The sequence below is a fragment of the Ursus maritimus genome, unplaced genomic scaffold, assembly GCF_017311325.1.
Source record: "Ursus maritimus isolate PB19 unplaced genomic scaffold, ASM1731132v1 scaffold_12, whole genome shotgun sequence".
Classification (NCBI taxonomy): domain Eukaryota; kingdom Metazoa; phylum Chordata; class Mammalia; order Carnivora; family Ursidae; genus Ursus; species Ursus maritimus.
The window spans coordinates 21,145,617-21,160,162 of NW_024423564.1; the positions used below are offsets into that span (position 1 = coordinate 21,145,617).

At 40.3% G+C, this 14,546-nt stretch overlaps 1 protein-coding gene across 3 annotated transcripts in view; it reads right to left on the reverse strand.

Moving 5' to 3' along the window:
* The window catches only part of CDC14A (cell division cycle 14A), a 169,911-nt gene that overhangs the window by 98,902 nt on the left and 56,463 nt on the right, over positions 1 to 14,546 (reverse strand). For 2 of the 3 annotated variants that reach the window (XM_040626989.1, XM_040626988.1), the window contains exon 5: positions 1,730 to 1,809. The exons of the other annotated variant lie outside the window; for it this stretch is intronic. In XM_040626989.1, the coding sequence (XP_040482923.1) occupies positions 1,730 to 1,809 (80 nt within the window). The remainder of the gene's footprint in view (positions 1 to 1,729; positions 1,810 to 14,546) is intronic. 3 annotated transcript variants of the gene reach the window in all.

Here is a 14,546-nt window from a genome sequence, read left to right on the forward strand (position 1 = left end):
GTCGGGCTCCCTGCTCAGCAGGGAGTCTGCTTCTCCCTCTCCCTCTGCCCCTCACCCCTCCTCATGCTCTCTCTCTCAAATGAATAAATAAAATCTTAAAAAAAAAAAAAAAAAAGGCACCCCAGAGATCTTTCTCGCCTTCCTTATTCCACGTGAGGATACAAGTTAGCAGTGCATCCCTGAAGACCCTACCAGAACATGACCACCCAGATCTGTCCTCTAGAACTGAGAAATACATTTCTGTTGTTTGTAAGCCACCGGGTCCATGCTGCTTTTTTACCGTAGCCCACACTGACTAACATAATCACCCTTTTCTAAAAATTAGAACTGTATTTCACAAAGGGCTTTCAAATTAGAGAAGCCATTCGAAGTAGAAGGAAAAAACAAGCTTTGTCTCCATATTAAAATGCTCCTCAACATCATCTGTCACCTTTTATCTGCCCTTCAATAGCTCATTAGCTCATACCCTAGATCGCTGGAGGATATTTTCCTCTCCTTTCCTCTGACTTCACTGAGAGTATCAAGCAGATCGAGCGGATCAAGCACATTAGGCAATATCTCCCCCATTCCTCCTCCCGACCTTGACACTCACCCTGTGCCTGATTAACGCTCCCTCCTACGGCCTGAGAAAAAGAAATGGGAAACCCTTGGATCTTAGTCTTGATTCATTCATTCAAATATTTGCTAAAATCATTTTTAAGTGTCAGGCACCAGGACCTACCCTCTGAGAGTTTACAGGCGAGTAAGGAAGACGGACAGAGGCCTCTTCAATCTTTGCTCTTCCTTTCTTTCATTATTGTCAGTAATTATGAGATTAGTAGCAATAAGAAATACATATGCTGGGGCGCCTGGGTGGCTCAGTCGGTTAAGCGTCTGCCTTTGGTTCACGTCATGGTCCCAGGGTCCTGGGATTGAGCCCCTACATCAGACTCTCTGCTCAGCGGGGAGTCTGCTTCTCCCTCTCCCTCTGCCCCTCCCCACTTTGTGCTCTCTCGCTCACTCTCTCTCTCAAATAAACAATCGTTAAAAAAAAAAAAAAAGAATTACAAATGCTTGTAGATTTGGACACACAAATGAGTAAAAATGTAAAACTGTTAGAATCATCCAAAATTCTATCAGAAATGACCATTGTGGGAGTTAGGCTGTATGTTCCCTTTCATTTTTTAAACAAGCTCAAGTTTGCCTAAAATTTTTAAAAGATCTTCTTCGGCTGATACTTAAAAAATATTTTCCAACACTGTAATGAAACTCAGTGTTCCTCAAGATATAAGCTAAATTCACATGCTAAACAAGTCATTTCGGGTCCCCAGTGAACATGTGCCTCTGGAAAGGTACTTTGAGGGTCTTATTCTCTATCCCCAGCCCCAACACTCAGTCAGAGCTCACTCATGCTTATGAAATGAAAAAACAAATGGATGAATCAATGATGTAGAGTACTGAAACCTTGACATGGTTACTAGCTCATAAATCAGGTACTCTTTGTGCTGAACGGTCAAGATACAGAAAGAATTCAAGGAGAAAATTAGTTCCTAGAAGGAAAAAGCTATTTTATTCTAACTAGATAGGGGGAAAAGAACTCTGCAAAAATAAAATAATAAAAACTACCATCTCATTTCATTCCGTATAAAATCACGATCAGTATTAAGATAATTAAAAACACATTAATCCAACTCTACGGGGGCAGCTGTCCAACCAAGTGCTATTAGCCCAAGTCTCACAAGAGTTATACCTGAACGGAAGATAGGGGGGGTTTGAGCCAGATAGGAGTGCTCGGTAGGCTTCTTCTGGTGTCTTCTTTAAATAGATTACCTAAGACAGATAAATAGCAACATTTAGAACACCACCAAAGAATGACACAAAACTAATGTTATTACTCACCAAATTCGCATTTCCTTTTTTCCACTTTGACAACTGTCCGTCATGGTGATAATGCTAACTTTTAAAAGACAGCAACCAAGCTGCCAAAATTTCCTTTTCAGCTTAAAGCTGAGCTGCAGTCTTTGGCTTAGAAACGGGTAAGCGCTTAGAGACAGAGAGCAGAACCATAACGAGGCCATCCAGGGCTGTTTACAAGGCACACTGAACAGATACAATGGCAGAGTTTTCCCTTTTGGGAGCAGAACAATTCTACCTCCATTATTGTACTGTGCATTCACAGTACAATGAAATAAAGTACAGTAAAACCAAATCACAACGAAACAGTGAAAATGAATGCAGTAAGAGCACTAGAGGGGCACCTGAGTGGCTCAGTTGGTCAAGTGCCCAACTCTTGGTTTCGGCTGGGGACGTGGTCTTGGGGTCATGGGATCAAGCCCCACATTGGGCTCCATGATCAGTACGGAGTCTGCTTGGGTTTCTTCTCTCTCTCAAGTAAATTAATAAAAATACTCAAAAATAAGTTTTTTAAAAAAGAGCACTAGAAAACACACTGGCTTGACTGTTGATATCAAGGATACTTAAATCCCTCTGGCCCAGTATGATAAACTAATCTTAAAGAAACAAAAGGAGCTCTTAAAACCAGTAAACAACTTAATCAACATATTGACTATATTATATGTGCCAGGCACTGCATCAGGTACTGGCACCTCTCTTAATAGAATTTTCATTTTTATGAGGCAAAGACAATAGTTAACAAAAATAAATACAGTCTGAGATAGGTGCTATAAAGGAAATAAACAGGGTTCTAAAAAGAGAATAGACAAGGGCTGCTTGAGGGAAGGCATAGAGAGGGCTCCCTGGGAGAAATGTAGGGTGAGATCTGCAGGGGACAGGCCAGGGAAAAGCAAGGGGAAGGAGGAAGGGCGTGCCAGGCAGTAGGGATAACAAGGGCACCATCCTTGCCTAGATCAGACAGAGAGATCTCGGCGTGGCTAGAACATGGGAAGGAGAACCAAGCAGTGGCCAAATAGTGAAGAGCAATACAAACCATAGGCTGACTCCGATTTTATTCTAAGTATAATTTAATATTTTAACTTTGAGCTGAGGACATTGGTCCTTTTCCTCTATATTTTGAATCATATTTTAGTCCCAAAGATCCTCTCTACCTAGAATTAATGGCATTATTTCAAAACCCTGCACATTTCAGCAAGAGTGGCAGGGTCTCAGTTCTTAAAAAGCAGGGTCTTCCTCTTTACCTACAAATTTCCTTTGAGTTTTAAGCTATCCCACTAGCAATATATTACATGCATTTTTAATCACTAATATTTTCAGAACTAGAAAACACCTTCATTCTGTCTTCTCTAAAGAAAGAAAACTAAAATAAGTACACAAGAGAGACTTCTGGCATTTAAAAGAAAGCTCTATATTCATCTGACAAGTCAACCTGACGGTCTGATAGGGCACACACCAGCCAAAGCCAGTCAAACGTGCAACAAAAAGAGCCCAGAAAATGAAACCACCATAAAAGAAGGATCTAGGCGTGAGTCACTGATTCTACAAAGGGAGAATCAGAGCTCTAGCTGCAGCTCAAATAATTAGAAAAATCCACTTAAACCAACCCGAGCTTTAAAGCCCATTCATTTTCAGTAACCAGTATGAAAACAGGATTTTGCTATGCCGTAATGCGTAGGTTATACCCTATAAATAGAGCCGGTTGTAATGCGGTGACTTCTCAAGCCTAAAGATGCAGCAGTACTGGAAAGTTGACTGCCTCTGCTAAAAGGGAAAGCTGCTGTAAAAGGCTTCTGTGTTTGGATGACATAATTAAAGCTCACACAACAACCTTTGAAAAGCAAAAATACATCTCCCTCCTCGGGAGCAATGACATTAATTCCCTTTAATTTCGAGGCAGCCATTCTGCAAGAGAGGCAACAGCACACATGAAATACTTCTTTAGACTGGATACCCCACAGGGTTTAGCTACTCATCTTACCTGCATGACTTAGCACACATGACCCATGTTCTCACACTGTAAGATGAGAGTCTGTTTTTATTTTTATCCCGGTGCTAAATTATTGATAAGTGCAAAGTGAAACCCAGCAGAGGCCATCTAAATTCCAGGAAGGGTCCATGACCTTTTACAACCTGAGGATCGGTGAAATGGAACAAATGAGTGCATTATGGTATGTACGCATGCTAGGGTCATTAAAATACCAAATTTATTTTAAAAAGGAACATGTCATGGATTCTTAATGCCAGATCTTCTGAGATAGGTCTCCTATTAAAAGAGAAAGAGGGACTGAGAGACAAACTAGGCCTGATTAAAGCTAGGGATAAAAGCAACATCTATTAAGCCTTGCTGCTGAAGAATCGAAAGCACAGAAGGCAAGGAACTTTCCAAACTTGCACTGCTTGCTGTTCTGCGATGGAGTTAGAATTCGAACACAGATCCGACTCCAAAGCCCACAGTAATTCCATACACTTCGTCTGCTTCAAAGTAGAAACACAGGCAACAGCAGCACAAATTGGGGAGAAAAGATTCCTACTCTCCCAAATTCCTAAATGCCATTACACTTGACTTCTTAAAACTAGTAGTGGTGTCTGAGGCACAGGGCAGGGAGGGGGACTGGAGGGAGAAAGGAATACTTTCTACTCGACATTATCTACTATCTCCACGTCTTATATTTTGTACAGACATGGATTAATTCATTTTTCAAATGTAGTGTAACTAAATCAGTTAAATAGTAAATGTCTACTTTTTAAAAAAATAAAACCAGTGGCGCCTGGGTGACTCAGATGGTTAAGTGTCTGCCTTGGTCATGATCTCAGGGTCCTGGGATCCAGCTGCGCATGGGGCTCCCTGCTCAGCAAGAAGCCTGCTTCTCCCTCTCCCTCCTCCCCTCCCCCTTTCTCATGCTCTCTGGCTAGCCTGCACATGCGCGCACGCACACACACGTGCTCGCTCACTCTCTCTGAAATGAATAAATTAAAAAATCTTTAAAAAAATAAAAATAAAACCAAATTTAATATCAAAAACTGGTGGCCAGATATTCTAATATTTCTAAAAATATTTTCTGAGTAAAATTAATTTCAAAGCATCTTCTAAATATTTTGATTTTCCTTTTCTGCTTCCCAGGGGGGAAAAAAAATATACCGTCACCGTCTACTCTCCTCAATAGATATTAGCATAGATAAACCCAAACTGAAAGAATCTTCCCAAACTTCTGATAGAAAAAACTTAACAAAAGCCCTCCACCTAGTGCTTGGTGGACCATGATAAGTTACCCCCGGAGAAGTGAGGACAAGAATTACTTTTATCAAAGTGTACTACTCTTGTCAGGAAGTCCTAGAAACCTCTCAATAGAAGAGCACTGGACATATGCTTTTTTTTATTTTTAACTTACTAAAAGCCAACCAATTACAGTGATTGCGTTTTGCTTAATTAACTTTAATGCCAGGTACCAAGAACCCAAATAACTCTCTCAATTTCTTTACTAAAAGATTCTTAAAGAGCCAGCATTCTAAAATAAATATATAACTAACAAACCAATGGCTGTGAGGTTTGTATTTAACATCACTAAAGTTATAGTCCTATAAGATAGCATAATTTATATGATTTACCAATAAGCCAATGTGTCCCACACTTGAACGAATCATGCATCAACTTTCCCAACTTCTGCCACCACGCATAGCACCATGTATTCCTGTTTCTCTTTAAACAGACACACTCTCTTAAATCAATTTATTCTAAAGTGTTTTATATCATTGCTCTTAACAGAAAACCAGTATCACTTGCCATGTAGAGTCTAGACATAAATGAATATTAAAATACATAATTCAAAATATTTAAAGTTTATTCACACCATTGAGAAACAATGCTTCAAAATACCAAGTTTGGGCTAATTTTATAGAAGAACAGCAGACCAACCTGGGAAGTTAAATAAAATCCTCTTTAAATTAATCCAAAAATACTTCTAAATCATTTCTTTTTACTAAATCCTATGGTCATTAAATCTCTAAAGCCTGTTGAGAAATAATACACATAAATTCCAGAAGCATTTTGGAATTTACAATGATATTTCTCTACTCCGATCATTTAATCTCTCTGATACATAAAAGGTGATTCTTCAAACAACAAATGGCTTAGTATAGAAGGGCTAAACCAGACTTTGAGTCACAAATTGGCTGATGGTCTTTCTCTGGGGACATTTGACTCAGTTCTAACTATGCTTTTAGGTTTGTTTTTAAAGGTGCTATTATTTCTCCAAAAAAGACTTACTATAAAACTCAACACATACACACACCCCATACATATCTAAAGATGAAACCTGTGTCCCTATTTTAATTATATTTATATTTCGTGATCCATAAAGTGGAAATACTCTTGAGGATTTAATTTGGTCATCTGAGAGAGTATTCTTTAATTTTGGCATTTGATTTCCTGTTATTTGTTTACTGTATTTCTTGTTTATAAAAGAGGAAACAAATGATGAGAACAGCCTTTCCCAGTCAGGTACCACCACCAGAAAACCGACGTGATAGCTGTGAGATTAGCATTCTGACCATTGCTGAGTCAATTAAATTTCTTCAAAATAGAAGTTTCCAGAAAACAGATGTTACAACTTGAAAACAGTCTAGAAGCCCTAAAATTTACCGAATATGGAAGACTTAAATCAAAAGAGAAATTTTCCTTAAAATTTTCAGACAGGTAGGTCTAGCATATACAGAGCGTGAAATGGGGACATTCCAAAGATGTCCCTCTGTATGATATGTGCTTTGGATTCTATTCCACTACTTAACAGTCATGCATGGGCCCCTTTCCCAAGCCCCATATAACTTAAAACTATCACACTTGCAAGACAGCAGTTGAGGACGGGGATGGGCAGAGGTAATAAGACAATGTCTCTTTCCCTGGTGAAGCTAACCAGTGTAAAGCACCCGCTTGGTTTGAAAGCACTGCTTCCTCACTGGCTTCTCCCATCATCCCCCTGTGTCTGTCATCGGGGGTTCCTCCCAGTCAGCCAAACTCAATCTCGAAAGTCACCTGTGACTCTGGCCTGTCCTTCATTGTGTCCATCCTCATCCAGTCAATACCCAGACTGATCCTTTCTCTATAGCCTCTACAGCCTGAGGGGCTGAAACAGAACACTGGGGGAGAGAAAGAAAAGTATACAAATATCTTTTCAAATTTTTATAAAACCACCACTTAGAGTCCCTCCAACAACCTTGAGAGAGAGAGGCTCAAGCATGTTAAGGGCCCTGAATCTTAAACTGCATTTAGTTTTCCGGTGAATCTGCATTTGACCTTTCTTTTATGACTATACCCTCACCTTATTTCAAACGCTTATCACCACACTCTCAGACAACACAGTTTCTGTCTGCCTCCAATCCTGCCTACTGCAGCCATTCTGGAACAGGACTCTGAGAGTCTCAATCCTGCTCAAAAACCCCAGCCAGACTGCCCACCCTTCACCAAGACAAGGCGCCACCCGACCTTCCCAGGTGAATTTCTCATTGCTGCTTAAATGAACCCCAGCCGCTAGTCTGGACTCCTCACCATTTCCTAAGCATACTTGACACCTTCGTCTGAGGTTTCTTCCAGAATACTCCGCACCATCTCTGCTATTAAAATTCTTCCTATTTCCTTAGACTTAACTTGAATACTCCCTCCGCCATGCATTTTTTCTTAAGCTCAGAAATCCTTCCCCTACTCCTTAGACTCAACTATAAGAATGATAATGACCATGATAATGACGATCATAATAAAAACAAAAAGCTACAGGGTGCATACTATGTGCCAAGTGCTATTCTAAGCACTTGACATAATTTGACTTAATAATCTTCACAATCACCCAGTTGGTTCCATTATTAACCCGTTTCCATTTATACACGAAATGCTGAGAATCAGTTGCTCAAGGTCACAGAGCCAGGGTGTGGTGGAGTCAGGCAGTCTGGCTCCCCACAGCACTCCTAACCACTTCCTGATGGGCTCCTGACAGCTCTGTCATAATTATTTTCCTTTATACTGAAGTCTAAAGCTCCTGAAGTGCAGTAAACATGGTTTTATTGTTTTTATACCTTTATAAGCCTTACAACACCTCCTATCAGATAGATGCTCTGGAAGTATATGTTTAGTGGATAACTGCTTTAAACGTGTAAGGTACTAAAAGTGCATCCACCCTAGACAGTTAATTTAGCTTAAATAATAATTAAGTGAATGAGACTTTCTAAATGTGTCACCACACTTTTAGTGATAATGCCCAGGGGAATGAGTGAAATTAACTTTCAGAGCCCAGTTATTTGAGAGCCTCAAACTAGGTGTTGTCAATTCTTCAGTGACGGGCTAAAAGAAAAAGTAAGAGGGAGACTGACTTTACAAACAAGAGCTCTAGCTGAGATGACCTGTATTGGCTTATACCAAGTATTTCAAGAGTCAAGGCATACTGCCAGACCCAGATATTCACTGCTCCACCTCCCCTGTGTCTGTTCGGAATCTACCGTCTGCCAGTGCCAACACCCGGTAAAAGGCAGGGAACAGGAGGTGGAACAGAACATAAGTCACCGAAGATCACTGTGTATGTATTTAATGCTTACAGTTTGGCAGGGGAACCTGCATACACGCAAGGACACGGGGAAGAAAGTCTGCAACCTTGTTAAGGAGCTTAAAATTGCTGACAAGGGCTCTAAAGAGGGCTGGGGAACAGTCCGAGAAGGAACCAGACTGGACTCAAGCCTTCCTTGCAACATGGTTGCGTTTAATGGCTACCTCCTCCCTTCCTTGGGACCACAGCTCTAAGCCACGCCGGTGGGGCAGCCTTCCTCGGCAACCTGGTGCAATCAGGCCCCTCCCTATGTTCTCCAAGCTCCCTGCCTTTCTCCTTCTAATTCTCACCTAAGTTTGTCTTTTGGGGTGATCTTAGTCTGTCTCCCTGGCTAGACTATAAGTTTGCCCCTTCTCTATGCACAGGACTCAACGCTGTCTGGCATGTGGCGCATACTCAAAAAATGTTTGACGGATGCACGAACAAACAGTGGAGAGAAAGAGGGCATTTTATGTGAGAACAAGTGTGACGTGGTCACGGGACACGGATCATCTATCTAGAGAGTGGGTGACAGAGTGCAGTGGTTAGGCACCCCGAGTCTGTAGCCAAGCTGCCTGGATTCACATCCAGGCTCTTTCATGGGTGAGCTGTATTACATGAACTCTCTGTGCTTCCATTTCCTTACCTGTGGAGTAGGGATAAGAGCTGTAACTGCTCAGAAGACTGTTGGGAAGATTTAATGAATTAATATTATATGTAAAGTGCTCAGATTTGTATCAAGCACACAGCTCTTCTAGGACCACAGAAAGGAGATACACTTTGGTCCCAAAATATTTCTTTTCTCCTTTTGACCACCTGTATCCACGTGAATCTGGACCCACAACCGTTATTTCTGATGCCTGAGTCTTAAAGCCTGTCTGTGTGTATAACCATCAAAACATGAGGTTGTAAACATCCCCCATGACTGCTATATACCAAAACCATAACATACAGACCATCATTTAATTCAACCCTCTCATCTGAAAGTATAGATGTTGACCCTACTCTCGATTCTGCCTCTTCAAATGGCCTCCTGAGTCTCCGGGTGCCTTCGAATCAACAACCATAAGATAAATGCTGTGACCCCTGTTTTATCAAATTCATTGTCAAAATATCAGAAGATCCTTGAGGTGGCCCACATCTTTCCCCAACAAAGTACATGTAACCAGAAGAGAAACAATGCTGTACTTATTTTTCCTTATGTGAACTTTTCATGAACAAAAGAATAGGAACACTAGGCTAGGTTTAGTTTTAGGAAAGGAAAGCAATTACCAGTAACCAAGAATGAGCCACCAAAGTCCATGGAATGAACATCTACAAAAACACACTAAGAGGTGAGAAACTCTGTACAGAGTTGAAACATAAAACTTCTAAAGTCTCTTCCTTGGCTCCCAACACTTTGGTTCTCAGACTTCTTAAGTGTCAGGGCACTTAATTTATAAACTGCTTTTTCCTGAAGACAGCATTAAGTTTAACTGTACTATGCAAGCACAAACAAAATGTTTAATTTTACTTCTTTTAGCAACATTTCTCTTCTTAATCATTTCCTTTCATTATAACCAGTGACTGAGAAAACAAAATCTACATTCAGCTTTAAAACTTAAAAAAAAAGAAAAAAGAGAAAAGCCAAACATTCTTCAAATGCACACTGATTCTATTTTGTTCTCATTGTTTATGGAAATAAAAATATTCAGTGTTAAACAATCACTTACAAATTAGATAGTTAAGTCTGATTACAAACCAGAAATGCAAATGAATATTTAAACCAGCCCATATTTTATTCAGTCTATTTTAAATCTATTGTATTGAATAGTCTAATTAAAACAAGAATGAATGCGCCTTGTCTTTAACACATTACAAAGGAAGGTAAGTCGTTCTCCCTGCTCTTCCAGTTTTGAGTCTACTATAAATCACAGATTATGAGGCCTGCAAAGACAATGCATCTGCTGAACAAATATGGAGGCCACACTCCGTCTAGAAGTCAGGCAGAATCTGATGCCAGGCTTCCAACCCCATGGCTTATTTCTGCCCTAAAAATACTTCACAGTCATCTGGCATCATTATGAGAACAAGGTCTAGGAAGGACTGTACTCTTTGGCTGAGGTGATGTTTGCTCTGAAATACTCTCAAGTGACATCTCTTTACATTTTAATTTGAATTTGAGATTTGATACACAGTGGACTTTATTTATTCGAGAATGCATTTGGAATAGAAATACTATCTCTGCCTCTCATGGGCGTGAAGAGAATGAAACCAGTGGCAGCTCTTTGAAGGGCAATTTAGGAAAATTGTAGAGAACATTAGCTCTGTGTGTCTTCCCGTCTAATTTGACGGGAACCAGAATTTGAGCAGCCTGCAAAGATATTCTTCCAGAACTGACAGCTACAGTCCGGACGAATACACATCTCTTGCTAGCTGTGTCTCAGTAACACTCAGGCTTTTCCCGCCTGGAGAGAGCCCATGTTCCAACGCAGACATTGCCGAGCTCCTTGTATCTCGCTGAACTAGCGCAGCCCCTTATTAAAGCAAACCAAGGAAACACTCAGCCAATGCTCTCAGCACAAAGAAGTCTAAAGAGCCCCTTTTAAGGGGGAAAAGGAAAAAATATTTGGTCCCAAGAAAACCTAAGTCCCTAGTCTCACACAAGCTGAGTATAATGCTGTTATGTTATGACACACAGGTCAACATAACCCTTGTATATCACTCATCATTCATCATCACAAGCCAGTCTCTGTATGAAATACAAAAACAGAGTCACTCCAGGACATTACTTGAATAATACATACTCTCAAATGGAATGGTTCCATGTCAAGACTTCCTCATGCTGGGTTTCACTGCTTACTTCTGGATATAATATGAATTATATTTCACAAAACCTCTCAAATTAAGGAAAAGTGAAAAAAGAGGTGTGTGTCCTTTAAACCAAGGACTGAATTTGATCAAGCTGAGAAGGCAAAGACCGTAACTTCAATTATGACGAAGATGCAGCTGAGAAATCCACAGTAGAGCAAGCTCAGTGTTCGAATTCTCTTAACACCTATAACCAATTACAGAATGTCTTTAACTTGCAGATGAATTCTATTCTAAAAGCGTACTTGAAAAGGCTAATATTTAGATCTCCGGAAATAGTTTCCCAAAGATAAAATCTTAATGGTTATCAGTCTCGTAGGCTAGTCCAAAAATGACTACAGATTCCACATTACCATTAAAATCATATATCTAAAATAAAACGTGGTGGAAAACATGATTTCAAAAACTAAAAACTAAAACAAAATAATTAAATTAAAGGGGCATGTTTGCTTTTTAAATTCTTTCCCCTCGATGCTAATACTTGAGGAAAGCCTAGATTAGAAAAATAAAACACAAGGAAACCAGTGCACATGTTTACAATGACTTTAAAGTGAACTTTGAATTATTTCAAATGTTTGGATTGGTACTTTAATATATCTAATTCCACTTCAAAATGCAGAGCTTTCCTCAATATTTGGCATTACGATTAGAACTGATTTCAAATCTGAGACAACAGGAGGCATGGCAAATACAAGAGGAGAAAGATTTTCTTGCTGTAACCAAAGGGGGATAATTGGGAAGAAAACTGGATGAGAAAGGTCAGGGGGAAGACTGCCAAACTCGCCGGGAATGGAACCCGACCAGGGTGGGAAAGCAATATGACCAAAGTATGGCTTGCTTCCTCTGAACTTACAGCAACTTACAGCAGCTTAGGCAGAGGGAAGGAGGTAGACCAGACAATCAAATGTATTCATTTTAGTAACTAGAGCAAGCACCGGAGGGACAAAAAAAGAAGCCTTTTCAAATAGTCATCTTATCCTTTTCCAAAATGAAGATGTTTGTAGGTGAGATGTTATCCAAACTTCTAAGACAGAATCCACACAGCATGTGAACAAATCTCAGATCGAGAATCTCACAGTAACTTGTAAGCTACTGTTCTTTGAATTGACTCAAGAATAGAAAACCAACAATGAACACAAACAAGGAACTGGTTGTTCTTTTCCAATATTTACAAAGATCTGTTGCTTAGAGAAAGCAGGAGAAACAAGAGCTTTGCCCATCAGTCAGGTGTTTGCAGAAAGGATTCCAGGGCCGTTTTACTGTGCATTAGCCCGACCTGTTCAAATAGATGCCACATAACAGAACTGTCCTTCAAGAACATAATGGAATTAATCATTCTGAAATGTGTATAGATTTTTTAAAGAAGTAACCATGCTCCCTAAAAGTTTATTAACTCCACAAACAGTACAACTGAAGTAAGTAAAGGCAATTCCAACTTAGATAAAAATAACTTAAATCCAACTAACAGATCTATTGCATGTATAGCCAATATATATAACACATAGGAAGTCAGTCTATCCACCTTCCCTGAAGCGACAGGAAATTTCCCTCCCCTTCCAGCTCGCTGCTGTAGCTAATCCTCCCGACTTCCAGAAAGCTCCCCTCTTCATCCTGGGTCAGTGATTTCTCCCCCTGTCTTTTGATCAGCAGCAAGACTTGAGTACAGATTGACTAGTAGTAAGAAAAATAAGGAAGAAGAAGAAAGGAAAAGAAGGAGATGGGCAGAGAATTTGCCACAGTTTTACACACAGGTGATGCATTTCTTCATTCAGTAAGGAATTACTGGTACCAGGCACTGTGGATAACACCAAGAACAGGGCAAATATGTTCCTAACCTCAGGATTATCCCTTGTATGTTACTTCCTATCTTCTAATAGAAGCCAAGGGATCAATTTCAAATGCCTCAGAAAAACCTTCAAAGCTGTTGTAAGGTGGAGATATCCTGATTTCTCCCCCCTGAGATTCTGATTCACCAGATACGAGAGGTCTGGCCCACGAGTATTTCTGAAACAAAATTATGGTTGAGAATCGCTATTATCATAAGCATTACAGAAGTGAGAAATACCTGAATTATATCACAGAACTACAAATACATATGATTTCATTAGCTTTAAGTGATAGTTGATAAGGAGGCCAACATTCTCCGTGAAATTCCAAGGACACAACAAAAGGCTTTGCCTGTGTCCTTGACAACACATGTGACAAATCTACCTCTTCATTCATGTGTCTTCTAATAGGGACTGAGCTATATTTTAGGGACACAAAAATGAAGACAGTAGGGAAGGCAAACATGTAAATAATCAGACCATTATGGCATGGTAGCGTAAGAGAAATCTGAAACCCAGAGCTAACGGTACCATGAAGAGCTTTAAGCAGAGTTCTTAAAGATGAGTTTTAAAAGTCTTTTTCAGTGCAAAACAGGTCATTTCAACTCTCTAACAACTTCCCACGTCATGGAGAATAAAATCCAAACTCTACCCCTCATACACGAGCCCTGGTGGACACCTCAGACCTCATCACCCGCATCAGCCCCTTTGTCCTCTGTGTTCTGGCCACCTCAGCTTTCTCTTGGATCCTCAGTCATACCAAGTTCTAGTTCCACCTTGAAAGGCTTTCTACATGCTATTCTCTCTGCCTAAAATGTTCTTCCTCTTTATCAGCTTAACCGTCATCACCTCAGAGAGGCTTTCTCTCAACTTCCAACCTGAAGCATCCAGCCAGTCCCTATCCTATTACCACAGAGTCACTGTTGCTGACCTTCTGTTTGTGTCCCACAGCAGAATACAAGGTCTAGGAGGACAGGGATTTTATCTCTCTTGTCCATTGCCAGATCCTTCAGAGCCAAGAAGAGCATCTGGCACAGCTGCTCAATAATTATTTGTTCCAACAACAGAAAGAACAAAGGAGCCAGACAGAAGGGGAGAGGGAAAGACTTTCCCGTTAAGATGAAGAAAGAGTGTTTATTAAACAATGAAGGCTTACAGAAGCCCTCTACTTCCCTCTTTTGACTAAGCTACCAGGAAAATCATAAAAATTCGAGTTTTAAGCATGAGCAAGTCAGAGCCAGTTTCTGTGACATGTAACCAAAAAACTCAAATCATGACAATACTGCTATTCTACACAGGAGCCAATTAAGAGAGGGGGAGCAGGGAAAGGAAGGAAACAAAGCCACAGGAGAGAAGTGATCAGAAATGCAGGGAGCAGAAAGAGGTGGAAGTAGCGGGGGGGGGGGGGGGG